This window comes from Alosa alosa, chromosome 8, assembly GCF_017589495.1.
Source record: "Alosa alosa isolate M-15738 ecotype Scorff River chromosome 8, AALO_Geno_1.1, whole genome shotgun sequence".
In the NCBI taxonomy this organism is placed as follows: domain Eukaryota; kingdom Metazoa; phylum Chordata; class Actinopteri; order Clupeiformes; family Clupeidae; genus Alosa; species Alosa alosa.
In genome coordinates this window covers 21,330,310-21,354,060 of record NC_063196.1, presented here as the reverse complement: position 1 = coordinate 21,354,060, position 23,751 = coordinate 21,330,310, and the positions used below count along the sequence as shown (strand labels likewise).

The 23,751-nt window shown below is 45.3% G+C and overlaps 1 protein-coding gene across 1 annotated transcript in view; it reads left to right on the top strand.

The window, feature by feature from the left end:
- Positions 1-21,400, top strand: part of gtf3c2 (general transcription factor IIIC, polypeptide 2, beta) — a 31,479-nt gene extending 10,079 nt beyond the window's left edge. Inside the window, exons 11-19 of the mRNA XM_048251239.1 lie at positions 7,758-7,789; positions 8,240-8,369; positions 8,819-8,963; positions 13,760-13,921; positions 14,244-14,331; positions 14,827-14,955; positions 15,875-16,045; positions 17,941-18,048; positions 20,614-21,400. Coding sequence (XP_048107196.1) covers positions 7,758-7,789; positions 8,240-8,369; positions 8,819-8,963; positions 13,760-13,921; positions 14,244-14,331; positions 14,827-14,955; positions 15,875-16,045; positions 17,941-18,048; positions 20,614-20,835 — 1,187 coding nt within the window. The 3' untranslated portion in view covers positions 20,836-21,400. The remainder of the gene's footprint in view (positions 1-7,757; positions 7,790-8,239; positions 8,370-8,818; positions 8,964-13,759; positions 13,922-14,243; positions 14,332-14,826; positions 14,956-15,874; positions 16,046-17,940; positions 18,049-20,613) is intronic.
- The last annotated feature ends 2,351 nt before the right edge of the window (positions 21,401-23,751 follow it).

Here is a 23,751-nt window from a genome sequence, read left to right as displayed (position 1 = left end):
AATCATAGTCTTTGACTTAAAAACTCAAAAACCTGTCTTTTGATGTGAGAGGATCTGAAACTAGTCTTTCAAAAATCTTTTCCAAATCTTTGCAAAGTCTTCTGGTATAAGGATGGCATAAAGTGTGATTTGTGCAGTCCTGCAACTTGTGTATTTAATAGGTTGCAATTTGTAACATTGCCAGAAGGGGGCAGCAGTGATGAGAAAATGTTAGTCTTGTTTCACAGAACGATTTGTTACTGTGTGTTATGTGTTTTAAGGCACCGATGTCGTCTTCCAGGCAGCGCTGCATGGAAGGCACTAGGTTTAGGCAAGGGTTAGGTGCCTTGAAGTCAACAGTCGCAGCGCTGCCTTGAAGTCGACGGTGGGGGCTTAAAACACCATCGAGCCACAGATTTCTGGCTCTCCACTCTATCATATATTTCCCTTCCAGACCTCCTGTGCATTGTGCATTGACATGCACATATTTATGTTCGTTGTCACGTGGTCATTGTCAGTTATAACGTTAATGTGTTAAGATTTTGTAATGAGTAGTGATCAGACTCATCTATAACAGTGGAGGAGCATTTTGGCAGAAGTGTGCGTGTGTGTGTGTGTGTGTTGGCGTTTACCATGCGTTTCGTCTGGTAGATGGGTAGGAGGGAGTGTATGTTGGACACACACACACGCACACTGGACACAGGGCAGAGCAACGAGGCTGAATGGTGGCGACTGGACAATAGTGTGTGTGGGGGGTGTTGTGTTTGTGTGTGTGAGAGTGTGTGTGTGTCTGGTCTCTATGTGTGTGTTTTGTGTGTGTGTGTCTTGCTCATCTCAGACAGCAGGGCTGTTTTTGCATTATTCTCACTCCTCCCAGCCTGAGCAGGGCCCTCCAACCCATCCTCCACACTCTGTCACGTGTCTGTTTTTCGGTGTTTACATGCTCACATGTATACCTGTGTGTGTGTGTGTGTGTGTGTGTTGGCGTGCACCATGCGTTTTGTCTGGTAGACAGGTAGGAGGGAGTGGAAGTGAGAGAGAGAAAAGAAATGATGACTGAGAGGCGGATAGAGGGAGTAGCAAGAAGGGCTGAGATGGATGGATAGAGAAAGTGGTGCGGAGTGAAAGTGACCGGGATGAAGTACAGCGTCCATATCCAAACTCATTCATCCTCCCTTCACTCCTTCCCTCCTCCCATCCGTTCACTTCAGCCTTTCTTTACTCTCATTCTTCTCCACCTCGCATCAGATTGCATGGGCGTCTCCTCGGCAAAACATTGTCGACAGTGGCAACAGGCTTCCATTAGAGTCAGGCACAAATTCGATAGCACCATCCCAAGTGCTATCAAATGTAATGCTTTCTGAGTTGCATATGTCCGATGACACATCGATCACGGCGCAACGTTTATTTTGCAGCTGCCATCCCCAGGGGATCTCCGCTTAATCATTGTGCCCCGTCGTGACAGGATGTGGTCTAATACGACTGCACTAACGGCCCCTGGACACAGGGCAGAGCAACGATGCTGAATGGTGGCGACTGGACAATAGTGTGTGGGGGGGTGTGGGGGGTGTTGTGTTTGTGTGTGTGTGTGAGTGTGTGGTCTCTATGTGTGTGTTTGTGTGTGTGTGTCTGCGTCTGGTCCGTGTGTATGTGTGTGTGTGTCTGGTGCACGTGTGTGTGTGTGTGTTTGTGTGTGTGTGTCTGCGTCTGGTCCGTGTGTATGTGTGTGTGTGTCTGGTGTGTGTGTGTTTGTGTGTGTGTGTGCGTGCTTGAGTGTATGTGTGTGTGTCTGGTACATATGTGTATGTGTGTGTGTCTGGGTGTGTGTTGTGCTTTTCTCCTTTGCCTCAGCCCAGTTGTGGATGACGCTGAGTGCATGATTCATAAACCAGTGGGGGACACAGGGCTCTGGTGTCAGTAGAACGCTTGTTGCCGCATGGCCCGTGATGGATGACATCCAGCACACTGGCCGAGGAATGAGCGCTTGCCTTGGGCCAGAGTGGTAAAGACCGCGCGCATATCAGATTAATGGCCCGTTTGGAGACCACTGTCTGTAACATTTGCAAGTGAACACACACACACACACACACACTCTGATGGTTCAACACCGCATTAGTGAGTTGGTGGAGGGATTTAGAGATCTTTTGTAGGTCACTACACTACATATGCGGCAGTGGACTTCATGAAGCATAAAGGATAAATGAAAGAAACAAACATAACTTGCCAAACTAGAGATAATACTTCTTCCACTTATTGGCACTGGTGCTGAGGAGGTAATAACACATGGTTGGCGTTATGTTCATAATATGATCATACATGCATGAACAGGGTTTTCACAGTCTTAAAAAGTCTAAAAAAGCCTATGAAGTGCAGTCACAGTGTAATATGATCTAGTTTGGTTCTGAGAGAGTCTGTGTATGTGTTGTGCTTGGGAACGTTGTGTTGGTCACTCAGCCAATCACCTGCAGGGTTCACAGGTAGCTCCTGGACGAGGCCTAGGCCTGTCAGCCCCCATCATGCACTAGTGAGGAGAGTACCGTACAATAGCTGCAACCTCATCTCTGACTCTATGATGAACACGCACACAGACTCTCTCTCTCACATGCACACACATACACACACGCATACAATAACACATCAAACAAACCTGACACACACATGGACACTCCACATACACACCACGACCGCTTCATCCAGTATCCAAGTATGCAAAAATGTTTATTTGATGTAGAATACTAATGAAATGCTCAGTTGAAGGGCAGCTGAACAGTTGAAGAAAAGTAGCTGAATAGCTGTCCACAGTATTTAAGGATGGAGTCCCATATAGATAGGATAGAAGGCCCATATGAGAAGGATAGATTCTTCCAGGATCCTCTGTGGATAAAACCATCAGGATATAGATTGTTAATTCAATGCTGATCACATTCAGAGTTGTTTAACTTTAGTTTGTGCTCAAGTTCAAAAGTAGGATGTCCCCTAAGGTGCAGTCTGATTCTGGTGAGGTCGTTGTATGGGCAGGAGTAGTATATGGTTCAGTTCAATACTTTGTTTTGTTTCCCATTTCCAGGGCCAGGACTGTGTCTGCACACTGGAGTATTTTGGGAACAGTACACACACAGTGCTAGAGGTGCAGCTCACTGAATTTGAGGTCGTATTAGATGATCAGAGTCACCGACTGCATTCTCCTCAACTTGAATAGTGTGTTGATTTATAGTGACAATATAAATAGCATACTCAAGACAGGAAGTGCAACATTCACCCATTTTTGACAATGTCACTCATGTCAATTTATTAATTAAGCATATTTTAAAACAACAGTTGCAGTTTAAAAAAAAGCGCTGTACAATTAAAAGCAAGATGGATTGAACATAGACCTATACAATGAAGATCTCCATTGAAAATTGACATTTAGTTAGGATTAAGCTAACTGGCCCTATGAACTATAGTTTGTTACTGTAAATGTACAGTACTCAAAATAACTAAGACCTTTAACTTACAGTACATGAGGGGCATTCTTCAGACAACAGGACCCGTCTTATTGGGCCATGTTCTCCCACATCTGGCCATTAGCCACAATCCAGCCTGTTAGAAAAAGTTTGAAAAATATTAACTCTGGGCATGAAATAGGAGTTTATGGTCTATGCCATTATCATAAAAAGTGGACTTTGGGCACAAGAACATTTTTAGGTCTATGATATTTGCGGTCTTACTTGCTGGGTTATCAGACTGAAAATCTTCTCCAGCCCGAGTGACAAGGAACCCTTCAACTGGGACAATAACAATGACGCACTCAAGTCAAACAAGTTGTACCATTCAACATTCACCCTTTTGTTCAATGTCACAATTAATGTCAGTTTATTTGTAAAGCACACTTATAAACAACAGCAGCTATTCCTATACAATGAAGATCTCCAGTGAAAATAGGTATTTCGGCTAGGACTAAGCTTACTCCCTGTAAATTGTCACTACAAATGAACTGTAACTTACAGTTCATGATGGGCATTGTGTAGACGACGCGGCCATCTTGGGCCATTTTCTGCCACATCTGGGCATTAGTCACGACCCAGCCTGTTAGAAAAGGTTTGGAAAAGGTTAACTGTGGGCATGAATTAGCAGTTTTCCGTCTACTCTATTCCCATACAGTCATCTGGGCATGAATTAGCAGGTGGAAGTCTATGCTATTTGCGGTCTTACTTGCTGGTTCATCAGGCTGAGCATCCTCTCCAGCTTCGGTGTCAAGGGACCCTTCGACTGGGGCAGGGTAACTGGAGCCAAGGTCAGCTGTGAAAATAACAATAAAATACTCAAGTCAAACAGGAAACACCATTCAACATTTAGCCATTTTTGTCTCGCCATTAGCCACAACCCAGCCTGTTAGAAAAGGTTTGAAAAAAGTTAACTGTGGGTATGACTTGTCTTTTTATGGGAATATCATAGACTACAGTATATACTGTTAACTATGGGCATGAATTATCAGTGTTGGGTCTATGATTTGCAGTCTTACTTGCTGGTTCATCAGGCTGAAGATCCTCTCCAGCCACAGTGTCCTCCATGTTCACCTTCTCAGTAGCTGGTTCTCCAGGCTGGAGATCCCCTCTGGCCTGAGAGGCCTCCCTGTTTATATCATCCATGTTTTTTTCTCTCTGGAGCACCCAGTATGGCTTGCGCCGCTCCTCAAAAGCCTGCAGAGAAGCCTTCATTCTGTCCTGGAGTTATCCAGGAGCTCCATCTTCCTGCTGCCTCCTTCCCTGAGTGGTGTCCACGTTAGCGGGTGCAACTTTAGCCGAGTGGTTTGGTTTATACGCCCTGGTGTTCAGCCCAGAATCCAGTGACTTCTTCCCTTTTCTCCTTTTCTCCGAATCAGTCTTGGCCACGGCCAAGGTTTGACAGATCCTATAATTTTTGGTCCTCTGTCTTTTTCTCCTTTGTCTGATCCGGTCTCGAATGGTGGCTAAGCAGACTCTCATGGCTTGCATAAAGCAGCCATGATCTCCCCTCACCTCCATCTTCAGCAACTGAAATCGGCCTCAACTTGGTCTAAAGGTCTCAAAAATAGACTTCTCCTTTGTCCTTTAGCAGTAGTAGTTGATGAAACACAGGATTAACAATAGCAAGTAATTATTGAAACAGGTGAATTGATGAATTTGTGTCAAATTGCCAGCAGAAAGCTCTCTCTCAGTGTTATCTCTGTAGCCAGGTCAAACTGATTGAGTGTTCTACCTCAGTATTCTCCTTTGCACAGTAAGAATGTTCGTAAGATTCCAACAGGTGATGTCAACAGAGTTCTAGAACTCCACTTGTAATGATTTAAATCCACTGATAGAATCTCTCATACTAAACCAGAGCCAGAGCCCCTTTTACTGTCTATGCCAGAGCCTTATATAGATCTCTAGGGCTCTGACCAGAGCCATGTAGAGGATGCAAAATGGCTCTAATGCAACAGTGCAACTCCAATGGCTCCATTGCAACCATGGCTCAGTATTTAACAGAGGGTTTTTGCATGAATAAATGCACAGCACTTTGACCCCCAACACACACACCAAGACCCCTGGCAGTTGGGTTAGCCCCTTGAGCCCCCAATAAATGCACAAAAATAGGCTGACACCACACATAATTTCACTGCATTTCTTACTTCCAGTAACTATATGCATGTGACAAACTTCCTTGTATCCTTGTATCAAAGATCGTTGGTTGTAGTTATAAAACCATACTTCTGACCTTTAATGAAAATTGTGTCTTAAGTGATATCAGGAAGAGAATGCCTGTGTATGGTGCATTGCATGTGCCTGTGCATTTTCTTTTTTCATCCATGGTTTGCTTTGGGATCCCATTAACCTTTTTGAATCCCGTTGTTGCCATGTTGATGTGAGAGACTGAGTGTTCTGCAGTGTTGCTGGGTTGATCTAAGCATTACATTTAGCCTTAAACGGGTCCCATGGTGAAACAGTGGAAAGGTTGCAATGATTGGGGGCGTTAGGTGTGTGTGTGTGTGTGTGTGTGTGTGTATGCGCGTACATGTGTGTGTAAAAGTGTGTGTGTGCGTGTGTGTGTCTGAGTTTTCAGGACCCATAGGCTCAGTGACCCGCTCTACTGCTGCCAACACTGGCCTCTGGGGAGGTGACCTCCATCAGAGAGCTGGACAGGACACCCCTCTCACACACACTCTCTCTCTCTCTCACACTCACACACACACACACACACACACACACACACACACACTGTACTTCAAACCCCCTACCCACAGACGGCACTGTCACACCTGGGTGCCCTGGCTGGATGGCTGCAGTGTGTGTCTTTGTCTATGTCTGTGTGTAATGTGCGTTTGCACATGTGTATGATTTCTTTCTGTTTGGATTTTCATATTGTGTGCTTTTTCAGTGGGGGTGCATGAATTTTACTGTTTTTTGTGTGTGTGTGTGTGTAAACTCTGGTGTGTGTGTCTTGGTGGTGATGCTAGAGAGCAAGATGCGGCTGCCTTCTTTCATTTCACAAAACTGTACAGTGTAATGTAGCCTGTAGCCTGCAGAGCCAGAGCACCCTCCACCTAAACAAGCATGCTTTCGAATAACAATGACTCCCTTTGTACCAAGCTGCACGCTCACGTCCGAGACAAAGGGGGGAAAAACGCTCTTTCCTGCAAGGTTTCCCTCTGCACTCGACTGTCAGGACTAGCAGTGAAATGGTTATAGGCAACACACACACACAAGCACACTGTGTTTGGCACAGATAATTCTAAATAGCTTTTTGAGAGTCCCCCATGAGGGGGAGGTTGGGGGGAGGACTCCGAGGCTTCTTCTCGCTCAGTGGAGATAATTTACTAGCTCGTTTTCTATCAGACAAGGATCTATAATTGAAATGACAAAAAAGATGCATTGCTACGCAGTTGTTAGTGTTTGAAGCCATGAATTTCAGCTTAGTACCTGACAGCATTCTCCCCAGTGGCTGTCAATCACAGTGGGCCTGGATGGACCAGCAGGAGGGGTCTGTAGGAAAGGATGGCCCTTTGACTTGCAGGAATTTGTGAATGGAGGACTAGAGATATGACTGAACAGAAACTTTTTTTCCCCTGAACAACTGAACAGTTTACTTATTCAACTTGTTAATATCCATTGAGTACAGTTTATGCTTAGAAGACCATTGCCTGATTGTTCTTTGTATCTTCAAAGCATAAATTAATTTGCTGCCATTTACAAGATTAGGTTACCTCAGGTTTTGGCCAGGGGATCATGTTTTCAAGATGTAGCACATCAGCGCAATGGGCCTGTGGCCTTCTCCCAATTCAGCTTCTCACCACCTTTAATTGTCCCTTATTCACCTTATTCCGCGCGCAAACATGGGGGCGCTAGCTTTGCCCACATTGTCTCCGAACTTCCGATTGAGCAGTACATCCATTGCGATACATTGAGATAGCAGAGCTCTATCGAGATGACTGGCATCATATATTATGGGTCATCCTAAAGTTAGGAACGTTTATTTAGGATTTTGGTGACTTAAGACATTTCTGTTATACAGCTTTCCTATCTGAAGTTAGGAAAAAACTGACTTTGGGGCGGCTGTTCGGTAAGTTAGCCTCTCTATCCTCTTCTGCCGTGTTATCCCAATGAAGCTAACTAGACGTAGCTAGCCGACCGGAAGTTTAAAGACAACGTGGAATTTAAAAAAATGGGCGGGGCTGAATAAGGTGAATAATAAACGTGTAGTCTACTAATGAATTATCGTCTCTCCCTTATCGATAAGTATGCACAGCTGATAAACACTATTTATGTCTTTCCCAATAGGTGAAGCCAGCCAAGAGCCTCTGATATGCCGGGTAGGTCAATAACCATTCTCTCCACTTCACTCCGCCAGCATTTCATCCTCCTTAGATAAGGCTTTGGCTCCAGGTCACAGCACCCAATAAACGGTCCTCTCCATGGCCATGGGCAGAGTTGACCGCAAGGAGCCACAACATCATTTGGTTTCAGACATTTTCAGGCACTGTTACGCTAACGGCTAACTGCTACATTACACAGCAGGTGCTGCTGCTGCTGCAATATGTGTGCCCAAGGTCTCAGACAGATTTAACCGCTCCCTATGTGTATTGTAAACCTTTCTTTGTAATTTAGCCTTTTTCTTACCTTTTGGGTTACCATCCATCCCATAGTTGTTTTCCTATGTCAGGTTTGTTCAAATGAAATTGCCGTTGCTCAAACTGTGTTGTTTTGAGTAGACGCCACGTGTGGCTCATTGCTGTGTCTGGGTTTGGGCTCCTTGTTTGCAGGTGCAGCCGGTGCTGACGCTGTGTTTAGGCTCGAGTAGTGTGGAGCACCGGGGCGAGAGTGGACAGTGCTTCACCATAGACTGGATGCCAGTGAAACCACACAACCTGGTGGCAGCTGGCTTCTACAATGGTACCTAATCATACTCCCCTTTTCCCATTTCCACTGAGGTTTCACCTATAGCCACTAGTCATGGATGAGCTTATACTGTACATCCGCTTTTATATAGATAGGTATGTAAGGTTGGAATGATGATTTCCTAGTTACCATCTATCTATATGCTCCACTTCAGTTCTCTCAGACATAACAATAAACCATCAGATTTTATGTATAGTTTTGATTTTTGTTTTTTAAATATCAGGTGACCGTTTACTGAACATAATAGATTAAGCCTAGTCCTAGACGAAAAACTTTTCTTTAATGGAGATCCACATTGAAGTCCTCTTTTAGTCTAGGATTAGGCTTAATCCATGTCAGGGAAATAATCCCATAGTTATGCATTGAAACTGCTCTGCAGGGAGAGAGAGCCAGGTGTAGTTTATCTGTGTCTGACGCAGGTGTGTTGTCTGTCTCCTCGGCAGGTATGGTGGCCCTGTGGGATCTGACCACTAAGTCCTCTCTTCTCCGGGTTCGGGCGCCGAGCAGGTCTCCCGCCATCTACCCGTTCCACAGCTTCCTGGCGCATGATGACCTGGTCCGGTCAGTCAGCTGGTGCAGAGCCTCAGGGTGAGAACGCACAGCTAAATACATACTCACCCCTCAATACACACACACACACACACACACACACTAAAACAGGATGTTTATTAAATCATTTATTTTCTTATTATTTGTGTGTGTGTGTGTGTGTGTGCTTCCGTCCATCCGTCTGTGCGTGCGTTTGTTTGTTTGTATTACCTTTTTGCCTGAAGAGATTTCATGGATCCTTGTGCAAAAGGTTCTCAGTACATTAAACCCCATCAGCCAGAGGCAGATGCTTTCACTCAGTGACTTCTTGCTCTGAAAGAGCACATTTCATCACCGTGGTGGGAATTGAATTCTACTGCCACATGACTCACTGTGCCGTCGTTAGAGGAGCCAAGGCGAATTACAAAACCTTGCAGGATTAGTGTACCTTGACGATCCACAGTGATCCCTGTTGTCTTCCATCAGACGCGTCCTGCTGGTCAGTTATGAGCATTAGCCTCTTAAAGGGGAACTTGGCAAATATTTCAACGTAATAAACCCGTTTAGAAATCATTTGGATGGTTAAATCGCCACAGATGCAAATACACACACACACACACACACACACACACACACACACACACACACACACACACACACACACACACATATATAGAAAGTATATACACACTTACACACAGGGCCAATATTGATATTCAAATATGTAGCCCTGTAGTCTAATGCTTAAGGCTGGTAACCTAAAGTTACTGTAGCTGGATAGAATTCTTGTGTAGCCACTTGAGACATGCGTTAGGTCAAGGCACTGAGTTCAAAGGAGTATTGGCTTCCGCTTGGGTATTTCCTACAGTGTACTGGCGTCCAGGGAAGGAATCTGTGAGACTCGTCTGCTTAGCTGGACAGAAGTCGGGTAATAAGTACTGGGCCTATTAGCTGCAATGGCTAGAGAAGGATGAACAAATTCACAAACATAGGCGAACGTTGGTGAACAGTTTTCTTTTTGCCTTGAGTTTTCGTCAAACACTCGCAAACAGGTAGGAGTAGGAGGTAGTTCTTCGCGAACATACAGTGGAGCTGGATGTGAGTTTGACGAAGGCAACAATATAATTACCGTTACAATGGAATGTTAACACCAAATCGTTCAAATTTAACTGTTCGCCACAAACGTTTGCTAATGTTTGCCGAATTTGAACGCACCTTTGGACTTAGATACTGGTTCCTTGGTTCCTGAATCATACTTTTTTTATACCAGTTTAATAAAATACATTTTAGCAAAATTAAAATTGTATGACATATTAAGGATTTAAGTTCTTTAAGTTAAGTTTCTACTATTGTACAAAGTGTTTATTTCTCACCATAGATAGCCATAGCCAGCCTGGGCAGCAGTGACCTTATGTGTGGAGCGTGCTGCATTAGCTGTGCTGGGCTGTGGGATGCTTCAGTGGGCCGTGTCATAAAAGCTTGTTTAGGTAGATGACAAGTCAGGGGGGGGCGGGGGGGGACTAACCTGCAGAGCTTCCACATCTCCAAGAACAAAATGCTACTGGGATGTCAATGAGAGTGTGATAGATATTTAGTTGCACTCATGCATACATATAGACATGCGTGTACATACACACATGAGTGCATGCACACATACACATCTTCATACTCCATACACTGAGTGTGCGTGTGTGTGGGCTATTTGGCAGACGGGGTGTGTAATCACTCACATACACACACACACTCACTCACAGCCGCACATACATACTGGCTGCATACAGTATAGCTGTGGGTGTGTGAGAGATAGAAAAGGAGAAACACACACACACACACACACACACACACACACACAAGCAAGCAACAGACTTGAGGAGGAGGGTAAGGGTGAGTTGGCCCCAGCAGATGGCAGACGGAGGAGGAGAAGGAGGTGAAGACGCAGGCGTTGTGTAAGAGAGAATGGAGCATGCAGTCATGTCGAGTTGTGTGTGTACACACACACAGCGGCTGCAGTCTAGGGGCTGTTGTGTGTGTGTGTGTGTGTGTGTGGGGGGGGATGGGGGATGGGGACTCAGCTGTCTGCTGCTCAGCCCTCACCCCCTCGTTTCTCCCCCACTCACCCAGTCCAGATGCCAGGGCGAGGGCATGTGCCCGCCTGGGGCAAGAGCACATAGCATAGTCGCAGCTCTCGCCTTCTGCACATGACATCTGAACTCTCTGCTGCTCACATCCCCATGGCAGGAACACAGACACTACCTTTACACTACAGGCACACATGAAAGCAGAATCCTTTATCCACAGGGTTTGCATTATTGGGAAGAGGCATACTTTGTTCCGTTTTATTCTGATGGCCATTTAGTTTTGTTTATAAGCTGTTGATACTTGCTGTTAACAGTGAATAGTCTCTCAATGTGAGAATTCCTTTGTAATGGACCGATGACTTTTGTGCAGATATAACCATACTGAAATAGGGTTTCTCAACAGGGGCATTCAGATAATGCTGTGGGTGCGTTATTAATCAGTTATTCATCACAAACTTTTAGCTTCTGGTATCAAAAATAGTTTTCATATCAATTTGAAATAAATGATCTAATGTCTCTGTGTAACTGATTATAAATAAATGTCAGCTACCACACACTGTGCATAGGGTACCAGGTGCTGGAGGGGGAACCTTTTTTTTAAAAAAAAAAGAAAAACAATAAATCTTACAAATAGGAGTAGTGTTAATGCAGACTGCTTTTCAGTATAAGTATATATACTCTTTTGATCCCGTGATGGAAATTTGGTCTCTGCATTTATTCCAATCCGTGGATTAGTGAAGCATAGTGAAAACACCATGAGGTGAAGCACACACTAATCCCGGCGCAGTGAGCTGCCTGCAACAACAGCGGCGTTCGGGGAGCAGTGAGGGGTTAGGTGCCTTGCTCAAGGGCACTTCAGCCGTGCCTACTGGTCGGGGTTCGAACCGGCAACAAGTCCGAAGCGCTAACCAGTAGGCCACGACTGCCCCATGCTTACTCAAAACATTTTCGATTTAAACTGTAACCGTTTCCCCTGAAGCGTGTCATTTTTGTCGCTACCCTTAAGAAACCGGGGAAATCTTGCTGTCAGTATACCTTCACCTCCTGACACATATGCTACTGTATGTGATATGCTATGATTAAATGTATTCAGCCCTCACAGGTATGCTCACCTGTTCCTCTCTGCAGCTGTGCTGTACGTTCAGCACCCATCTCCCTCCCCAACCAAAGTCATATTTATGGGGAGCCCGCATGCTGCACGTGGTAATGAACTCATCATTTACACCGCTAGTGAAGGCTACAGAGGGCTCCTCACAGAGAGCGCAGTCCATCTGCAGAGTAACAGAGCGGCAAAAAGTAATCACGAGCGCTCGCGCCACACAGAGCCTTGCCTCCCCACTCCCCCCACACAGAGCCTTGCCTCCCCACTCCCCACACCCCCCACACCCCACACAGAGCCTTGCCTCCCCACTCCCCACACCCCACACAGAGCCTTGCCTCCCCACTCCCCCCACAGAGCCTTGCCTCCCCACTCCCCCCACACAGCCTTGCCTCCCCACTCCCCCACACAGCCTCCCCCCACTCCCCACACAGCCCTGCCACCCCACTCCCCCCACACCCCACACAGAGCCTTGCCTCCCCCCCCCCCCACACCCCACACAGAGCCTTGCCTCCCCACACCCCACACACCCCACACAGAGCCTTGCCTCCCCACTCCCCCCACACCCCACACAGAGCCTTGCCCCCACACACCCCACACAGAGCCTTGCCTCCCCACTCCCCCCACACCCCACACACAGCCCTGCCTCCCCACTCCCCCCACACCCCACACAGAGCCCTGCCTCCCCCCCACCCCCCCCACATCCCACACACAGCCCTGCCTTCCCAGGAGTCCCCACATCCACTCAGAGCCATGCCTCCCCAGGAGTCCCCACACCCCACTCAGAGCCATATAGACCCATAAACCAGTGATTAAATGTGTGAACTATAATGTACGCAAAAGTAGCCTGTAGTTCTTTCGGACAAGAGACCTCAGAGGTCTGGTTTTTACATGCTGCATCATCTTTGCACTTTGTCGGTGCTGAACTTGTATGTAGCTAATATAAATGTACTAATATGATTATATTATTGGCCAGTGCCAATGTGTGAATGCATTGGAAAATGTCTTCTAAAATCATTAATCTGATCTCAACTTTTAAACTAGGCATGTTAAGCTTTTTTTTTTATTATATATGAATACTTTCTGGTTCAACAAATGAATCAAATTTGTCATCATAAAGGTTTTCCTGTAGCAGTGCCTCTCCATGATGATCTAGCGGAATCTAACGTGGCAGTTTTGTTTTATGCTTTTACCAAATGCTGAGGTAGGACCACCGGGCAAATAATGCTTGCTGCCCATGTTTAGAGTGGTTTGTGGAGGCATTAAAGGCTGACGTATCAGGGCTGACAGTTTGTATGCTAGCATAATGGGAGCTAAGCATCAGTTGGATTTAAACAACTGGCCAATAGCCAATGATGCTAAATGACTGCTGCACATCGGTGCATCCTTGATTGGTAACATTGTGCTCTAACAGCTTTTCTGTATGAATACTGTGTTTTCTCTGGCTGCACTGGCCTGAAAAACAACTTCAGATTAAAGGCATGTGTCAGCGAGGCGAGCTCTAAGGTATGAAGCGCAATAGATGCCAAAAGACACGTTTCTACCTTCACTTATCCCTGTGTTTGTCAGTTGTTTCAAACAGGCTGTTTGCCTCTGGGACACTTTGGCCTTGGAGTGTGTGTGTGTGTGTGTGTTTGTTGCATCACATGACCCCCATCTCTGCTCTCTCCCCTCTGTAGTGACCATATAGTGACGGCTGGGGATGACCGCATGACCAAGATGTGGGACCTGCAAAAAACCCACACGCCCCTCTGTGCCTTCAAGCGCTACCTGGCCACGGAGGTCGTGTGGCCACTGCATTGGTCCGGCGCTCTCATGTCTCAGGAATGTTCCTACGCCACGTGAGTCCTCTACTCGCCAACCACTCCTCTGTCACAGCGCCTTACATCTTCTCTATATATCTCTTCTCATCTCTCATATGTCTTTTCTGTCATGTCTTTCCTCTACTCAAAATAAAGTAGCTCACCTCAAATTGTTGTTAGAGGAAAGTGGTTAAACATGTGTTGACAATTTATATATATTATAATTTATATATTAAACTCTTCTGTAGTGTCTCCTCAACAATTTTGCCATGATTTAATGTCAACAAGAGGTCAACTTGTTTTTCTTTTATAAAAGTGTGGTATGCATTTGTTTACAGCCTATTTCGTTTTCTTAATGCAGGCACATGCAGCAAGGGGTCCATTATATTGACTCAGGGTTTACTGATGTCAGGCACTTATTCCTGCTCCCAAGGAAAGCCACCCTTTGGGTAAGGTTTAATATAATGGACATAATATTTCTAGTTGTGTAGTGCTTTATCCTTGATAACATTTTAGGTGAAATGCTGGGTTCTGCAAGAATTTAACTAATCAGTCAATCTATGAAGTACAGATTGTTTAGATACAGTATTTATGTGTTCTCGCTTTGTACTTTTGTGCTGTCTGGGCTCTTTCAACAATCTTGTGCATTCCATTCAGAACTGCCCATGTGTCTCCATTGCTACTATCTATTGTCTTTTTAAAAATATTTGTGAACACATCTCATATTTTTGTGCAGAATAGAGGTGTAGTTGATTTTATATATTTATATAAAGTTGTAGTCAAGTTTATTTTATTTTATGCCAACTAACCCAAGCATAATAGTCCAGCCTTTTTTATGTATGATGATATGAGCAGTGTCTGCTTTTCAAACTGTTTATTTTGTATTAACTGTGCCTTTTCAAACTGTTCATTTTGTATTAACTGTGCCTTTTCTGGGGTTCCAGTCTCTGTCCCTGTCGGAGTGGCTGAGCAGCTGTGTGACGGCGGACAGCATCGGCGAGATGGTGTTGGTGCTCGTGCCAGAGTTGGGCTTGAACGGCATCAACCTCAAGAAAACTTCTGATCGCAGATTTGTACGTACATTAGAACACCCAAAATGGTTTTGTGTCCAGTTGAGAAGATTAACTATTTTTCTGTCTGATATGTCTTGTCTTTTTGAGTGTCTGCAGCTGATCTTTGCAATGAATCCACCATTTGTTGTTGTAGCACAAGGGCTGCACAGTCTTCAGACAAGTGTAGACAAGCCCAGGCTGTGTGTAGATAGATACGAGACACAAAAATCAAATTAATGAGTAGAATTATGGCAACAGTGTTCCTCCATTGAATTTTGTAACACATTCATACCCTACTGTACATTTACATGTAAAGTTGTTCTAATATTCTAAATGCAATCATTCTGAAGTATCCAGACTGCATTTAACTAAGACACGTATGCTTCTGTTGCTACTTCATTCTCATCTGGTTATCATAGCGACTGTTAAAGTTGGAATGTGCAGCATGCATATGATGTGGTAGTTCACTCTACATGCTTCCCTCAGTCACGACTGCTGTGCTCACACTGCACTTTCTAAGTTCCCCACACTGCAAGTGAGTCTGATCAAGATGGCTGACATGCCAGAAATCCAACCTGATCGGCCGAGAACTGGAACATCTTGTAGTCGTCGTATTCGTAACCGGTTGGATGGTATTCGGCCCGATTTAAAAGTGCATCGGGACATTAAATCAAATAATGTCTGTCAAGGTTCAATGAAATGTACAGCCACATGCTAACCTAGGGACAGTGTGGTGTTGTACAGTATCACTGTCCCTGAACCTTAACTAAACCGAAGATGGAGATACACATGCTTCATTGTTTCCTTTAGACAGTTAGACGTAGTCCCTTGGTGCATTAAACCTTAATGAGGGGGACAACACTGATTGGGTTGTATACGTTGCGTTGACTAATCATCGTGCTCATATCTGATCTCTCCCACGCTCTCTTCTTCCCCTCAGCCGGTGTACAGGGGCGAGATGGTGCGCTTCGGTGTCGAGGCGGAGACGGAGAGGGGCAAGGAGGGCGACAACCGTAGTGACGAACGGAGTCCCAACGACCCCGAGGTGGAACCCGCCACCTTCCAGGAGGCAATGAAGAAGTACTACATCCACTTCCAAGACTCGGACATGGTAGGTTGAACTCCCTCTCTCACACACACACACACACACACACACACACACACACATACACACACATACACACACACACACACACACACACACACGCTATCTCTCTATCTCACACACACACACACAAATACACACATGCACACTCCCATACACACACACCTTCCTTTATGAGCCCTTATCTGGTCCCCCCAGTCACTGGTGGGTGTGGCCGACCCCATTGGCCTCCCTAATGGCCTGTCAGAGGGTTGTTCCCAGATCCCCATCCCTCACTACATCAATCATTCATTTCATCAGTTAATGAAACGCTTATTAGTGAGGGGGGCCAGTATCGGGCCACTCCCAGGATGGTCCCCAGGCTGTCAGTCACCTATTGCTCACAGATGCCACAAAAAGTATGTGGTGGTCATCTTTAAGTGAAGATGAGGGGTTCTTTAAATTGCACTTTGTTTGTTGGAGTGATCTGAAGAATGATGAGGCTTTTGGGGAAACCGGGGACCCCTGTTTTGATGCAAAAGGGACTTTGTCCTTTTATGTAATGTAAATCAAGTTTCTAGGCCAGGTATACTTGCGTACACAAGGAATTTGGTCTCTGCATTTGAGTGTTCACTAATTCACGGATCTCTGCATCCGTTATATCACTAGGTGTGAATGGGAGTGTGTATTGGTCTATTTTGTATGTATGCTTGTAATTTGTGAGAGATGGGTTAGGTGTGTGACTGTGTGCACAGTGTGAGTGTATTTATCTGTGTCAGTAAACATCAGGTTAGGTCCCCATCCCAGACGCCGTTAACATGCACGCGTCCTCTGAGTGTGACACGATGGCCGGGGCTCCATTCCTCAGACACACCTGAGTGAGTCACGGAGCACGAGGACAGAAGGCACAGTAGCGCCTAAGGTTACCATAGAGACACTGTCACACACACACACACACACACACACACACACACACACACACACACACACACACACACACACATGCTAAGGCCAGCCACATTGGGAGTTATTGTGTTGATTAAGTGTTTCACCCTTCATTAATTTAAAAAACTCGAGTCAGCACAACCTCCTCTCCACCCCCCCCCTCTCTCTCCCGACCACTCGGACCTCTCCATCTGTTCCCCTGCCTTCCGCCTCAGTGAACCACCCCCACCCACTCCCCACTCTCTACTGTCACGGCCCACTGAGCATGTCCATTACCCATAAACCCCCCTTCTGGACACAGCTCCACCACCCAGAAGCAGCAGGATGGGGGTTTCTATGGGAGGGAGAAGTGGGCAATGCTAATTGAATTCTCCTCAGTCACCCACCCCCACCCCCCACCCCCACCCCAGCCTCCTGACTGAAGAACAGGAGACACGTTTGTCTCCACAGTCTGTCTTTCGACCCTCACTGTGCCCGTGGCTCATCACACACACACACACACACACACACACACACACACACACACACACACACACACACAGAGACAGCCAGTTGGATCCCCTTGTCCCCTTGTGGTGGCCTGTGCTCACACTCCACCATAAACTGCCTTGTCATCCATCTAGGAACAGTTCTGCTCCGTCACACACACGGCTCCTGTCTGAGCCCCACTCAAACCACGAGTCCCTCATTGGCACACTCACAGGTGGCCTACACAAGCCTGCTTATGTGCTTCTGCATTAAGATTGGATGAAGGGACAAGGTGAAATATCTTTAGGGGTGTGTTTGCTGAAGTGATTGTTGTCTAGCCACCAAGGAGAGAGAGAGCGAGAGAGAGGGAGACACAGACAGGGTAAGAGAGAGAGAGATTTGAAGGTGGTTATTGCACAGTGCGGTGTTCAGGAAACATCCCTGGTCAGAGAGACGTTGGCCCTCCCTTGTCCTTAAACCTCTCTCCATGGATCTGTCCCCTTTTGCAGAGGAATTTCAAAGATATCAAAAGCCGGCCCAACCTGAAACGGATGCGGGCCACAGAGGTGAAGGGGACCATGAAGATTGACCAAATGCCGCTTTCTTCTGTACACAAGGTAAGTGTGTGTGTGTGTGTGTGTGTGTGTGTGTGTCTTCCCATAAGGTCTTATCAACTCACTGCTCAGACGTTTATCAGACTGATCCCAGGACAGCTTATGTTCTTGGTAGATCTTGGCATACTACACCAGCATGGTCTCTGCATTAAAGGTGCACTAATCCACACACTTTTTGCCAAATGTAGCGAATCACACCTCACAGTCCTCTAGCTGTCTGTTCCGCGTGTGAGTGTGCGCTCACTCAGAGTCGGGTGTTCGTACACAGTCCAGTGTGTCCAGTTCTGGAGCTGTAAATGGGAAAGAATCTTTGAGCTCTGAACAATTCCAGCCAATCAACTCCCCCCCCACCCCCCCCCCCCCCCCCCCACACACACACACATACACACACGCACACACACACACACAAAGTAAATGAATAAATCTATAAACACTACACTCATCTCATCTCTGACCCCACACTGCTCCTCCTCTTCAGACTTAATTGAACAGGAGCTGCATATCGTGCCTTCTCTCTCTTTTTTTCCTCTCTTCTCTTAACAACCCCTCGTTCCGGGAACAAAGCCATCAGCGCTGAGATTGAATCTGAGTTAATGGGAATGCACGCCAGGCCCTTCACGCGGCGTGATCACCAAGGCGCAGTGTGAGCGGACATGCGCTTGTCCTCACACTAGTGTCCTCAGCTCTCTGCCTCAGTGCCCCCACCGCCCTCGTCTACGTCCGCCTCCACACTGCTAGTCTAGTGATGCAGATGCATCAGTGTCTGATGATGCTGCCATGCTGTTTTGGAATGTGTGCGTGAGTGTCTGTATAAGCATACCCAGCCCCCCCTTTGTTGAGTTTTTGGTGTGGTGGTCTGCTGTGACTGTGCTGTTTTGTAACGTGTGTGTGCTTGTGCGCAGCATTTTCTCGGCCCACCACATCTTCTCCCTCGGGCATGGCATTTGCAGTCTAGTACTCCCCCCCCACCCCACCCCCACCCAGGTGGGGAAATAGATCAAGGCCTCTCCAGTTAGTTCCACTGCTAGTTCTGAATGGACTGCTTTTCTTGTGCTCTTGCTCTTTGCTTGTGTGTGTGTGTGTGTGTGTGTGTGTGTGTGTGTGTGTGTGTGTGTGTGTGTGCGTGGTGTAGGTCCTGGGTGGGGGACTGGAGTGATACGCTGATGGGCTGGGGTGGAGTGGAGTGGAGCGGACGGACAGGGGTAATGGGCTGTTAAATGAGGAAAATGTCACCCGGGGTCTCGGATAAGACTAGGGGAGTGGGGGGAAGGAGGTGCAGCAGGACAGAAGAGGGATTTGTCGTGTGTGTGTGTGTAAGGAATAATGGAGCAGTACACAACAGAATATGCCATCCATAGAGAAAACAAGACAATCTAATCAAAACACTGAGTTTTAATGATACTTAGTCTTGATGTGTGTGTTTGTGTTTGTAGATAGTAAAAGCATACAGTATGCTGTATATGGCTTCTGTACGGTTCTATAAGGTTCTTTACGGATCAGTGTCAAGGCATAATGGAAGATGGAGCATGCCATGTGCAAGTGAAATCTGCATCTGCTAAGGAAACATGTGTAAGCCATGATGTCTGTATGTCTAACAAAATTATTAAGATTTCTAACCACTACATTTAAAATATTCATCACCCCACTGCAACACTTCAGTTGACTGGTAACTACGTAAGAATTTTTGCAAAATAACATAAGATGTAATGCAGTAAATCACACTGTACAAGTTTAGATAAGGGAAAGTATCTAGAATTAATCTCAGAATACCTTAATCATTGCACTCAGCTCATCAAATACGGTTTGTGCATGACATTAGCAATCACTGTATTAATAACATTTATTATAGAAAAGTGATATCATCTAGCAAATGTTGACATGTACTCTTCACCAGCATGTTATGTCTGAAACCATGTCTATGAATGTGTTATACAATCCTTTTTCCACTAAAATGGTATCCTGTGTGGGACATGTTGTCTTGTCCTGCATCTAAAGGTTAAAGTCCCATTATTCCTCCGCACAGAGGTCCATTTAGCTCTAACCGAGTTATCTGACACTAGATGGCTGAGATAGCTGGAGTTATATCTAACCCTGGACATTTGCTATATTTTGAAGCTTTGCAGTCAGTTATTGCCTTGCTCTACTGGTTATATTGTCTTCCTGTATCCATTTCTATTGTCTTTCAGCCCTTTGTTCCTCTCTCCATGCATGACCTTGTCCTATTCCTGGTATAACAGACATGGTTTAAATACATGTAAAAAGCATAATGTGTAACAAACCCAGAACATATTCTAGATTTAAAATGTTTGTAAAGATCACCTCGCTGCACTGAAGCTTTTAAAGCTACATTCTTTAGTCTGTCCTACCTTATAAAAGCCCTTTAGTTACAGCAAAGTCCTGCATTTTTCCAGCCTTTAAAAAGCCCCCTTAATTCCTGCAAGTTCTTGCATCTACCCTGCCTTTTAAACCCTCCCTTACTTCCTGTAAGTCCCTGCATCTGCATCTGAGTTCCTGCGAGTTCCTGCGTCCTCTCAGGCTTTTGAAAGCCTCTGTGTTCCCTCCCCACAGGTGCGCTTCAGCCCCAACCTGGGCACCAGTACGTGGGTGGTGTCGGGCGGGCAGGCGGGCCTGGTGCGTGTCCACTGCCTGCGCGCCCTGCTGTGCTCCAGCATGGAGAAGATCCAGCAGGAAAGCGAGGTCCAGTTCTCCACCATGTTCCCCACTCAGGACGAGCCGGACGCCGCCACCACCGTCCAGAGCAGCACAGAGGGCACCGTGCTGGTCACCTAGCAGCACACCAGAGCTCATTTGGACAGCTAGACGTGCTGCCGGTCATCAGAGGCACAAGCTGAGGGAGGGGATGTTTTCGTCCTTTCGCATGGAGAAGGGAAACATTTGAGAGGAATGGGGCAAGATGGTGGCTGCGGATTGCCATGTGGTGCCCTCTGCAGATAGACAGACCCACTAGTAGGCAGACCCAGTGGAGGAAAGAGACTGAAGGATCTTTTCTTAATCTTTGCAGGACCAAGATTGCCGCCCTTCTGAGCTTGCCCATGTCGTGGTAAAGGTCATTTGTTTTAAAAACTTAAACATGTGTATTTGTGTGTTGTTGTTTTTATATTTGTACAGTTTTCTACTGTTTGTAAATAACTCCTGGGCATAACACTTGAAGATGACCCCACTGACGCAACAGCTCTTGGAAAGTATTTCATTCTTCTTTCTGTCCTATCTGTTTTTGTTCTGCTCAACGGGTCAGGCATTTTAGTTAAATTAATAATGAATTTCATGTGCTATTTATTTTAAATGGGTTCTAATCAACCATTGAACTTTTATTAAAATTACATTTGTTTCATTCCTTGTTGCGTATTGTGAATTGTTTTTCCTTTTTCCTGTCAGCTGCTAGAGTGATGGTTGCAGTTGAGTGCTTTGTTATGGTCAGTGTGTGTATGGCGTCCGTCCATGTTTGTGCCGCCGCCTTCTGCTGTCGGAGTTTGTCACTGTCTGATGGGTGTACGTGAACTGAATCATCCGGGGAGGGTCTTCAATAGCAATTTACCAGGTACATCTCAGGTGTGGATGACAACATGACTGTGTTCTGCAGATGGATGTGTGTGTGTGTGTATGACTTCTTCTCAGTAGCTGAGTTTTTATTGTTTTAAAGATATTACACAGATTCAGAATTTGTAACTCGGCACAGTTAGCAGAAAGCATCTGAGAACAGTTTGGTCTTAAGTCTAGATTTAAAACTGGCTACAGTTGGGGCCTTTTTGATGTCATCCGTAAGTTGGTTCCACAGCTGAGCCGCATAGCAGCTAAAAGCTGCTTCACCATGTTTAGTTCTAACTGTAGGTTTTACTAGCAGGTTTTTCACCTGGGACCTGAGAGGATGAGATGGTGTGTACTGCTGAAGCATGTCTGACAAGTATTTAGTGAAACAAGCAATAGTGCTTTAAAGTCAATTCTGTGACTTACTGGAAGCCAGTGCAAAGACTTAAGAATTGGAGTAATGTGGTCAGTTCTTTTAGTTTTTGTTAGAATCCTAGCTGCTGCATTTTGTATCACCTGAAGCTGTTTAATAGTCTTTTTAGGAAGGCCTGTGAACAGTCCATTGCAGTAATCAACCCTGCTGGAGATAAATGCATGAATGAATTTTTCTAAGTCATGTTTTGACATCAGCCCTCTGAGTTTGGCAATATTTTTGAGGTGGTAAAAAGCTGATTTAGTTATCGCTTTCATGTGGCTGTTGAAATTTAGATCACTGTCAATTAATACACCAAGATTTTTAACAGTATCCTTGGCCCTTTTGTGTCAAGGAGAGTGGCAACCCTAAGTCTTTCCTCCTTTTTACCAAATATAATTACTTCAGTTTTTTCTTTGTTCAGCTGAAGAAAATTTTGAGACATTCAGGTCTTGATTTGTTCTATACACTGACACAAGAGGACCATAGTCGTTTGGTGATAGAGCTAAGTAAATTTGTGTGTCATCTGCATAGCTATGATATGAAATCAAATTATTTTGAATGATTTGTCCAAGTGGGAGCATATAGAGGTTGAATAATAGTGGCCCCAAGATCAACCCCTGGGGAACACCACAGGTCAAGGACGTTGGTGTTGAGGTACAGTTTCCGATGGCAACAAAGAAGCTCCTTTCTTGTAGATGTGATTTTAGCCAGTTGATAACTATGCCTGTAAATCCAACCCAGTGTTCTAGTCTGTGTAGTAAAATATTGTGATCAAAAGTGTCAAATGCTGCACTAAGGTCCAGTAGCACTAGGACTGATGTTTTACCTGAATCTGTGTTGAGGCGTATGTCATTGGAAACTTTAATGAGAGCTGTTTCAGTGCTGTGATTTGCCCGAAAACCAGACTGAAAGTAATCAAAATACCCATTTGATGTTAGGAAGGTGGTTAATTGATTAAAGACTACTTTTTCAATAATTTTGCCAATAAAAGGTAGATTGGATATGGGCCTGTAATTGTTTAGCATGGAGGCATCCAAGTTATTCTTCTTGAGAAGTGGCTTTACAACAGCTGTTTTCAGTGACTTAGGAAAAGTGCCAGACAGCAGTGATACATTTACAATTTGAAGGACATCCGCCGCTATGAGGTGAAAACAGTTTTGAAGAAATTAGGCAGAGTGTCTAAGACACATATGGAAGAGCTGAGATTCTGTACCGTTTTGTCAAGTGTTTCGTAGTCTATCAAGCTGAACTCTGACATCAAGTTTAGTTTCCCTCTGTTTGTTGCTGGAAGTTCAGGTTGTTGAATTTGTAATTGAGCAGATATGTTGAGTCTGATTTTGTCAATTTTACCTTTAAAAAAAGATGAAAACTCATTGCATTTATTAGTTGAGAGAAGTTCAGGCGCTAATTGTGAGGGGGAATTTGTTAACTTATCAACAGTTGAAAATAGAATACGAGTGTTATTTGAACTTCTATTGATAATGTTAGAAAAGAAAGACTGTCTTGCTTTGCATATTTCAGAGTTATATGTGCGGAGCATCTCTTTATGGATTTCATAGTGGATCTGAAGTTTGTATTTACGCCATTTTCTTTCAGTCTTCCTTCAGTCTTCCTACACTCTCTTTTTAGTCTGGGAACTTTCGTGATACAACTTTTCTGTGTGCACTTGGAGCACCTCTCCTGCATTTCATGCTTAGTAGATGCAGCTAATTAGCCCTCGGTCATCCTGGACTGGAGAGCTGCCA